The 10620-nt window shown below is 34.6% G+C and overlaps 3 protein-coding genes across 3 annotated transcripts; 1 reads left to right on the top strand and 2 right to left on the bottom strand.

Moving 5' to 3' along the window:
* Window positions 1-265: 265 nt before the first annotated feature.
* Window positions 266-3875, bottom strand: LOC9309120 (WD repeat-containing protein 44). Its single transcript, XM_002870926.2, has 7 exons — window positions 2075-3875; window positions 1893-1983; window positions 1649-1806; window positions 1518-1569; window positions 1330-1409; window positions 1149-1242; window positions 266-1063 (listed from the first exon to the last, which is right to left on the bottom strand). The coding sequence occupies exons 1-7, from the start codon at window positions 3665-3667 to the stop codon at window positions 411-413; spliced, it is 2721 nt and encodes a 906-aa protein (XP_002870972.1). The 5' UTR covers window positions 3668-3875; the 3' UTR covers window positions 266-410.
* A 223-nt stretch (window positions 3876-4098) lies between these two features.
* LOC9307042 lies at window positions 4099-6387 on the top strand. The gene is made up of 7 exons (XM_002873005.2): window positions 4099-4290; window positions 4399-4485; window positions 4636-4821; window positions 4910-5077; window positions 5171-5224; window positions 5632-5763; window positions 5868-6387. Exons 1-7 carry the CDS (start codon window positions 4201-4203, stop codon window positions 6240-6242), a joined length of 1092 nt encoding a protein of 363 aa, XP_002873051.1. The 5' UTR covers window positions 4099-4200; the 3' UTR covers window positions 6243-6387.
* A 3326-nt stretch (window positions 6388-9713) lies between these two features.
* LOC9309119 (cyclin-dependent protein kinase inhibitor SMR3) lies at window positions 9714-10290 on the bottom strand. The gene has a single exon (XM_002870925.2). The coding sequence runs from the start codon at window positions 10225-10227 to the stop codon at window positions 9880-9882; it is 348 nt and encodes a 115-aa protein (XP_002870971.1). The 5' UTR covers window positions 10228-10290; the 3' UTR covers window positions 9714-9879.
* Between the last annotated feature and the right edge of the window lie 330 nt (window positions 10291-10620).

Raw genomic sequence — 10620 nt, 5'->3', positions numbered from 1 at the left:
CTTTAAGTCTTGAATTATCCAACATAAAACTCAACTAAAAAAAAAAAAAAAAAAAACTCAACTACTCAAACAGATTTTTTTCCCAATTTAATACATTTTCATGCTATAGTCTAAATCTAGCATGAAAAGTTTTGATGTTTTGAGCACGTTTAGACTATTTAGAATCCAAATTTTGGATGTATCTTATCTTCATGCGTTAAAGTACTTGACTACTTGAGTGTGGGTGTGAGACTCTCTATACGGTAATGTGGCTCTCGCATCATAGTATAGAATCTCTATATATCAAGTCTCGTCTTGTTTTGTGACTATACAGTATACAAATTAAATTAAACTCAGTATGACTATACATGAATACATGAGAACTATACATAATACACCGTATATATGTACAATAATTGAGCGCGGTTGTGTCAAAACAGAGAGCCTTGACGACCAACCCTGCGGGGCAATCCGAAATTTTGGTAAGCTCGGATTTGGCCCTTGATCGTGGCTGTAACGATCACCATTCCCCAAGCTGTTGGCTGAACTGAATGTGTTCCATGACTGCCACTACTATCAAACCAAGACCAAGAAGAAATCCGAGAGGAGATTGATATAGAAGGTGAATCCCCATGCTTTAGTGACTCTCCTGTGTTGTTCTCTGATTCGTTTTGCGGAATCTGCGTTGCGGGATCATCATCTTGATGTTGTTCTGTTGCTCCATCTGCGGTGCCGTCATTGTTTTTCTTAGGTAACGGTGGGAGGCCTGATTTTTTACTCGTGGTCGCGTTTTCCGGGGTAGTTGTAGTAGTAGTTGAAGTTTTCTTTGGGTTTCTTTTAGACTGAGTTTGTGTGGATGGTGGTTCGCCTTTTACAACGCCGTTCCACGGGATTGCCACTGAAACATCTTTGCACGGGAAGGTTTCGTAAGAAGTACACATGGTGACGGTTTTTCTACCGGTGATTCCTAGTCGTGGCTCCTCGTGTTTCCACACGTAAACCTGTGAGTCTTCGCTTGCGCAGACAATGTGCTTAGCATCTACTGTGTAAGATGCTGTCATTTGACTATTAATGTTTTTGAAGCCTGGTTTATGTATCAATAGGAGATTTAGAAATGTTAGTTTGTGAAATGGAACGAAGAAGCAAATGGAGTTGTTTCAGTTACATACCTCTGAATTTTTGAACAAGTTCAGTACCGTCGAGAATCCGAATGCGTGAATCAGCGGAAGTTACAAGCACTTCTGATGGATTAATTGGAGAAAACTGTTATATGCAAACTCAATGGTAAGTAAGAATCTTCTAGAGGCAAAAAAACAACAATGTACACGTTTTCAAAAAAAAGAATGAAACCTGGAAGGCTGTGATCTTTTTAGCTTGAGCTTTCTTTTTGTTTTGCAGATCTATCTGGTTTGTTTGTTCCAACTTGCAATCTGATCAATCATTAGAGAAAAAGTTTAGAATGAGTCTATTAACTTTATGACGAATTAAAGGTTAATAGACATGGTTTTCAAAATAGAATGAGTCTTTAGCAAATATACCCTCTGCACTGTAAAGCCGGCAATTCCCATTAATTGAACCAACAAATGCAGCCTACCAAAGAGCATAGAGATATCAATACCAGCTCGTTAATGCAAGTATATGCTGGTGACAGTTCAGGAGAATTATGTACCTGACCATCAGGAGTATAACAAACCGCGGTAACCATTTCCTTTAGATCATTCCACTCAACGACTTGACGGTTTGATATGTTCCATATACGGATCTTGGCATCAAGGGAGCCACTGATGAAGTAATCTTCATCCAGTGGATTGAATTGTACACAAGTAACTAAAAACCATAGAGGAAGACATGAATTTCCCAAAACCATATGAAATTTAAGGAATATGAGTATTGAATTATATTTCCTTTCTTACCATAGTCATTGTGGGCAAATAGTTTTAGACAACTTTGAGTTTCAATATCCCACAACCGCACAGTTTTGTCCATGGAAGATGAGAGCAATAGCTGTGTATATATGGCAACCAATGATTAACTATGTCAATAGAAATTCATGGCTGCTTTCATTAATGTTGGCAAAAAATGACCGTAAACTAACCTGTGACCGAGACCAGGATAAGTCCAGAACATCATCCAAGTGACCAGTGAAAGAGCAAATTGGTTTATCTGACAATGAGAACACAGTTTCAGGCGCGTGGACATAATCTGGTATCTGGTTTCCTTTTTTACTCGTTGAAGTTTTCCCTTTTTTCTTCTTATCCTGTGACACTTCTGCAGCATCACATTCGGTAGACGATTTATCCGTGGAACCAGACATTGAAGGATGAATCGGTGTCAAGCTCCCTTCACTCATTGACATGATTTCACATTCTTGAACCTCCCACACATGAATTGCACAATCCTCCCCTGCACTTGCTAATAAATGTGCATCTGGACTAAATTTCATAGTCCAAATACCTCCTTGATGAGCTTGAATCTCTTGACACATATGCAAAGCACTTAAATCTTTATGAGACTTCCCTGAATGCCTCACTTTCACCCATTGATTTGCCTGCTCATTGTTCTTCTCCGCTACTTTTGGACTACTTGTACCACTACCAGTTGAATCCTTCTCTTTCTCTGAAACCTTAGAAGAGCTCATAGAATGAGCAACGTCCTTTATGTTCTTTAACAAAGCAGCTCCTCTCTTCTTACTTACTCTCAAACTCTTTGACACATACGAATTGAATTTCCTAAAATCCATCGTCGAATTCGCGTTCTCTCGTCTCATAAGATCCTTAACAACAGATGAATAGCCAACACTTTTCTCAAATTCTTCCATTGTCAATTGCTTACCAGTTTGCAAATCACTAAGCCGATTCCACATTCCATTCTCACCATACTCCTTCACAATGAACTCTTTCCCAGTGTCAAGATTCTTGATCAAGAAAAAAGCACTAAAACGAGTATTGGAAACTACCGAAGAGAGCAACGCACCACTACGTTGGCCTTGAGACTGATGACCGTTTGGTGCGTCCGGCGGCGAGGCTTGCGTTTGGGTGAAGTAGGGACAAATTCTCGCACACGGAGCTCCAATCGCAGACGCGGTTCTAGTTAATCGCGATTTCGACGTTTTCCCTAACATCTCTTCTTTCCTCTTTTTCTCAGCAGAAGACGCTTCGATATCGGAATCAGATCTAGACCGTACAAGCAAAACCGACATCGACGGAGATCGATGAACTCGTTGATTCACCGGAGAATTATGATCTGACTCCTCCACCTTCGCTTCCGCAACGCGAGAACCAGAGCACACACCCGCCGCCGCAACAGGTTCACTCACGCGTTGAATCGAGATAGCTCCGAGCATAGTCTTCTTAGATTCAAGTCCCATTCCATTAAGAAGCCGACGACGACGCTCCGTGATAGATCCCGGCGCCGACATCCAAATATCATAATCCGGCGACATATCCGGCGTAGGAGCAGCGCGAGAGGAGGACGATACGTTAGAAGAAAACGAGATCCGGCAATCATCAAACTCACCTTCTTCCTCATCTGAAGATGATGCTAAATCCAAAGGCACAACGGTGGAGATACGATTAGAGCTATCGAAAAAATGATCGTCGTCGTCTTCAACCTCGCCTAACCCCGCCCAATTCATCGTCATCGTCTTCTTCCGTTCCAATTTCCCGTTTTCGCCGCCTTGATTCGCCATTACTGTTCATAGAAACTTCCAGATCTTCTTCTTTTTGTTTCCCAATAAATTCAAATTTCTCGTCTTTTTTTTTTTTGGATTTCAAAGTTTTCTCTCGTTGTGATGATTTTTGTTTTGGAGGGAGAGTTGTGGAAAGGAGAGAATCAAGGGATCCCTGCCATTCTTAATCAAGTGTGACTTTTGATATCCCATAATCTGACGGTTTATAACTCGCCACGTGTCAAACCTAAGTGGACCAAATACGAATATACATGTATTAAAAAAACAAATCAGAGTAGACCAATAAAAAGAGGAAAAAGTTATATGAAATCTGAACACACTAAACACAATTAAAGTGTATAGTAATAATTTTTTTAATTAAAAATTAAAGTTTACCAATAGAAAATTAACAAAAACCTTTTTATGTATATAAACCCAAACCACGGTTAAAAATCTCTAGTTATTATAAATACTAGTGTTGTGTCTGATCTCAAATATATAGGTATAACAAAAAATACTACTAAAAAAACTTCCAAAATATTGATCTGTAACCCATGGATTTCATTCTCAAACTCTTTGCACTTCTAGTCTCATTCTCTTTTGTGCAATCCCGAGAAACTACTAAAAGTTGGAAATCTATCAAGGTAAGTTAAAATATGTATTAATGTATATAATATTAATCATTATTTTGATCTTTTATACGTAAATTATGAGATTGAGATATATATCGATCTCATACATTATTTTCATAGTTAAATGAGAAGATGATATATGATTGTGTGGATATTTACAAACAACCTTCGCTAAATCATCCACTACTCAAAAATCACAAAATTCAGGTATTTTTTTCATCTAAAATTTATCATACAAAACTTAATTGTATCTTTTCTTTTCTCAACAGTTAATTGTAGCTTTTTATAACCAAATATGATTTAATCTCTCACATCACCAATCTATCGTGTGACAATATATATATGTGACTAATGTAGATGGAACCATCTTTTCTAATCCCTAAATCAAAAAATCAAGTCGAACGCAAAATATTCAAAACAATCATCGATTGTCCAAACGGAACAGTTCCTATATTGAGACACACAAAAGAGTATGTTGCAAATGCCCAATATTTTGGAGAAAAGCATTTCAATCCGTTCACAATGCAAAGTCATGGAATACATGTAAGCACTCAATTATATCTTTATTATTCTACTTTCAGTTACTTTAGTTACACATTTTTAAGCCTATTAAAAATTTTGGAATTTCAAGTTTGCCGGAGTTAGATTGAAAGGCAACGGTCAGAGTCCTTTCTATGGTACAGCATCTTATATAAGTGTACATGACTTAAACGTTAGTCGGGACCAAGTTTCATATGCTCACGTATATGCTGGCAGTCGAGTAAACAACATAGATAATTTTATTGAAACCGGTTGGATGGTAAGTTACTGTTTATAATATATATATTTTTTATATAATTATTTTTTGATAAATCATATGATTTTAAGAATAAAATGTCTTAATTTGACTCAGATAAATCCAAGTTTATTTGGTGATGGACGCGTATGGGGTTATGGATATTTTAAGGTAAATCTATTAAACATTTCACTCTTTACCACCTTAATACAAACCAAATTTCAAAATCTACTCTAAAGCACCTAGTATTGGTAGATTTGTACTAGAGAGATCGTGGGGAAGAGCAATACCATGGGATCCTGAGTTCCAATCCTAATGATAGAGGAAGAATACTATATTATAAGCTATAACTTATAGAAACTATGGAATGAATATCCATAAATCTATGGTCACCATCAAAACAAATTATATATGAAATTTAAGGGCAAATCTTTTGATTTAGCTAGTTATTTTTAGTGCCATATGTTTTTCCTTACTGTTATTTAACAATCATGTACTTCTTTTAGAAATTTACAGTTACTGCTAAACTATATTTTGTCACAAGAATTCTATTAATCTATATGAATTGTTAATGATAGGGTGCCAATGGGACAGGGTGTTATAATACAGTATGTCCTGGTTTTGTTCAAGTGTCAAAAAGAGATCTTATAAGTGGGCCTTTACCTGAAGCTCCTGAAGGTAAAAGAAACATTGGTTCTAATTTTCAACAGGTAACTCATATTTTTCTTCGCTTTACTAAATAGTTTTATGTGTCTCTGTGTGTTTTTAATATATATCAAATCTAACATTTGTATTTTTTAATTATCTATTAAAGGATAAAAAAACAGGAAATTGGTGGGTATCAGATATAAAAAACGTAGGAAAAGATATACACATTGGTTATTGGCCAAAGGAACTATTTGATGTGATAAGTGATGGTGTGAATATTGTTGGAGTTGGAGGAGTAGTCAAGACTTCTCCTTCCGGCAATAGTCCACCAATGGGTAATGGTCATCGACCAGAAAAGGATAAAGATGATATGGCGTCAGCACGCGTTCGAGACCTTCTCGTCATTGATTCTAGTTACAAGTTCAAGAGAAGTAAAAGATCTAAATTAGAATATTTATTAGACAATGACAAATGTTATGGATTGAGAAAGGGAAAAGAACATTTGTTTCTGTTTGGTGGAGAGGGAGGAGATTCTTGTTGAATCTAACATTACAAAAGAAATTATGTGCTTGGTTATTATAAGAAATAATAAATAAATTATTGGACTAGTTGTTTTATGTTCACCAATGATTCAACATATATGTTTATCGTTTGTGTATACAACCAACTATGTATTGCTTCCTCAATTCAATCTTAAGGGTGTCTTTTTTTTTTATAAGAAAAAAGATAGTGAACGTAAGGCTATCTAGACTGGAAATATAATTATATAATTAAAAAGTGTTAATAAATGAGCATTATAGCTAAATTTATCTCAGATACTAATATATGAAAATATGAATATATATCCAAGTTTGTTTCTGTAAAACTTATAAGAAGTTACGTACTTCTACTTGACTACTTCCATCAACTAAATTTTCCTCCTATATCACGACTTTGGAACATTGATTTAAGTATTTAACCGCACTGCTTAGTTTCAATTTCCGTTATGTGATATACTAATTCGTTAAAATATATTTTCTAACTTTTAAATTACTTATCCTTTTAGTGGGATACTCCGAATCTTTACCATTTTCCATTTTTAAATAAGTGTGTTGTGACGACAAAAGAAAGCGTGTTAACAAAAGTCCTTAACACACTTTCTTTTTTTTTTTAATTTTTCATTACCATGAATTTAATATATTAAAAATGATGAAAACACCAAAAAAAATTTTTTTGTCTAAAAGGGTGTACATTTTATTCAGTGAAATAAATTAATAAACTGTCGATACTGTCCTTCATTCAGAAAAAAAAAAAAAATTGATAGAGAACTTTTTAGACCAATCTTGGGCCAGCTTGATTGATCGAGCGAGGAAAGACTTGCAAGAGAGAAGATGAGAGAGCTTTTTAGACCAATCTTGGGCCAGCTTGATTCAATCTGATGGTCTCAACTCTCAAGCTTGATCACTAGTATAATTCAGCTTGGAAAGACGTATTTCGATCACTCCAAACTTTTCCGAAACTATTTATGTTGCCGAATTCTATATAATAATTCAAGAAGTATATGTATTAGAATGTCCCACATTGCTTGGGATTAAGATCTTTGGGTAATATATAAAGGATGTGGCAATTCTGAACTCTTGAGCTAGCTTTTGGGTTAAGTTAGGCCACATTCCTAATATGGTATCAGAGCCCAAGGTTGGCCCAACAAGCAAATTCCCACACAAATGGTTTCCCACCTATGTGGCCCATATAAGTGGCATGTCTTGTTGTATTTCCGAGATGTTGGGCTTGGGCTGTTTCCCGTTGGACCGTTTCCCACCCACATCTCGAGGAGACCTATTAGAATGTCCCACATTGCTTAGGATTAAGATCTTTGGGTAATATATAAAGGATGTGGCAATCCTTAACTCTTGAGCTAGCTTTTGGGTTAAGTTAGGCCACATTCCTAATAATATATGAAAATGTCGGCCCACTGATCATTATATATATGTTCTTCAAGCCCAAATAGTTCTTGAAAGATTAACGACGAAATATAGATTCTTATAACTTCAATATCTTATTACATCATTGAGCTATACTATAAAGTATAAACCTTTCTTGAGTAGACCAAGATTTCCATACATTTTATCAAAAAAGACAAAAAAAAAAAAGACGCTTTATTTTGTTCATGATTCCTTCACAGCTTCACTTCAGAGGTTACGAAAGAGATAGGAGATACATATATATATATATATATATATATATATATATATATATATATATATACTGATGGTTTTAATGACGATAATGTTTTTATTTATAAGTAAATATAAAAACTATACGTCTAATTCACATTACCCATTTGCATTTCTTGTCATCAGTCATAGGATGAACCTTCCTGTGTCGACGACCACCACACCAATTTCTTACGAGGGTAACCACGATGATTAAAAAGAAAATCAGGAAAACCAGACCAAGCATCCAGTACCAGTAGTGAGAATCTCCGGTCTCCGCGACTCTTGTGTTGTCCAAAATGTCTAGCATGGTTCCTCTGATTTCAAACTGTTTTTTGTTTTACTAGAGAGAAACTAAGCTTGTGGAATTGGGTCTTAACTAGTTCTATATATAATGTTGTTAGTACGTTATATTTTCTTCGTATGAATATATATAAAATTTAATTTTAATTGTAAGTGTTTGCATAATCGGAGTACCGTAGATACTAGATAATATGACACTAGTTTTTCAAAAAGTTAACGGGAGATTATATTCATCGTCATTTGCCAATTTCTGCTGAGTCGTCATCCGATCTTTTGATATGCTGCTTTGCGTGGAAGAACCATTATTTTCAATCCCTAAGTTAGAAAAGCTTGAAAGCAAAAAATATAAAACATCATCGATTCATTGCAATGGGATACATTAAACAACACGCCATCGCTAAACCCAGCACACAATATTACATAAACTAGTACTATGGCAGGGGCATATTTTTATTACATGATATTAAATGGTTTTGAAATTAATTTTAAGATTAATGTTGAGAATAACACAAAATCAAAAAATTTCTAATTTATAAAGTAATGTGTACATGAGTAAAAGATATGCTTATGATATTTAGAAAGTATTTTGCCTAAGTGGTTGCATTTCAAATTAAAGAGAAAATAAATTTTGTATGTGTCAACTAGAGTAACTTACTCTTGTGTTTTAGATTAAGAGCTAATAAAAGAGATTATTATTTATTTATTTTTATATTTAAGTAATGTTAATAAATTATTATTGCGGTCAGCTCCGTTACAGGAATAGTTTATCAGTATACCACACATGAAAGTAGAAGAATATATGTATCTAATAAATTCTGAAAATTTATGGAATTTAACGATATTCTCCTTGATTGATGTGCATTTTAACCCTGTATACATCACAATGGCACACACATAATAGAGGTGTATAAAATATTAATCTATCCATCGATCATAACAAGGTGTACCCAAAGCAGGAAGCATGATCCATTACGAAGGATGTTTGCTTCCACTGAAATTCTTTAGTTTATTTTTTCTTGTCAAATCTTAGTTAGGTTTGTTAAATCTATTATTGTCACTGATCAGGTATAGTTTTTCTAGTGATGTGATAGTATAGATTTGTGTGATATAGGAAAATTGAGCCTTTATTGTATTAAGACTAATCAGGTAAATAAATATAATTACTTCTATATGAAATATATTTGTGTAATATTAAGACTACCTTCTTCATAGTGAGCTTAAGACCCAGAAGGAGTATATTTTCTTAAATATACTATTTTCAAAGGAAAATAAATTAAATATGTCATAATAATATAATGAAAATTTGAAACTGGCCAAATGAAAATTACATGATTCAAACTAAATTTACCCTCAAGCTGTTTTTTGGGCTAATTACATTTACAAATTTGCTCTACTCCAAAAATCAAACATATCAAAATCAGAAAAGACAATTAATACATATGCATTGAAAACGTAAGTTAATGTTGAAATTGAAAAGAAGAAATTATAATGTGAGCTTTGACTTTGTTTCAGTTGTATAATTCCAAATTAAATGATACATAAATTTTCTTATTGTTATTAGCTAATTAATTATACAGAAAATGAAAAACAAACAAAAAAATGAAGAAAAATTCAAAGGATCAAATTACCACCACACAGTCATGAATTAGAAATGAACGATCATTACCAATTAAAGCAATAATCTTATTGTTTCCGGGACTTCTTGATCCTACGGTCCAAATCCTCGAAGAACATCTCGATCTCACGGCTCAGATCAATCGGTATACGGTTAACAACATTAACCGGCGTTAATTTCCGTTTCGTACATGACGACCGGTTCGGTTTCGGTTTTCTCGGAGCCGGTGGACATAACGTATACTTCACCTCCGGAATCTTGTGATCGGACGATGTTGGAGTCTTGCACCCATCTTCTTCGTTGACCGTTGGATCTTCGTGATCAGGGTCAGGGATGTCTAATTCGGGTCGGGTCGGTAATCGGATCTTCTCTACGTCTTCTTCTTGGATCTCTTTGACGCAGCAGATCTCTGCCATTAGACAAGTTTTAGAGAGAGAAAGAGAGAAGAAGAGAGAAAGAAAAAGAGAGAGACAGAGAGAGATTACGTGCGTTGGATCCGAAGCTTGAAAGCCTCCATTTCAACTAACTAGTGATCTGTCTCCCAAGTGGCGGGATTACATAAAATGTTTATTTATTTGATTTGTTTTATTATAGGCTCATTATATACATTGTATAATGTATACTATTGCTATGTGAAATTTAGCAGTAAGCTATAAAAACCTAGAAAAAGAAAATCAAATATATGATCCAACACTATTTGCAAACCAAAAAATAATTTTCTAGAGCCAAAACATTCGATGTTAAAACTATGAGAATGCCCTTTTTAATATATGATTTTAAACTACTTATAACAACAATTTACAATGCCG

Source organism: Arabidopsis lyrata (genome assembly GCF_000004255.2).
Source record: "Arabidopsis lyrata subsp. lyrata unplaced genomic scaffold ARALYscaffold_6, whole genome shotgun sequence".
In the NCBI taxonomy this organism is placed as follows: Eukaryota; Viridiplantae; Streptophyta; class Magnoliopsida; order Brassicales; family Brassicaceae; genus Arabidopsis; species Arabidopsis lyrata.
This window is presented reverse-complemented; position numbering and strand designations above follow the sequence as displayed.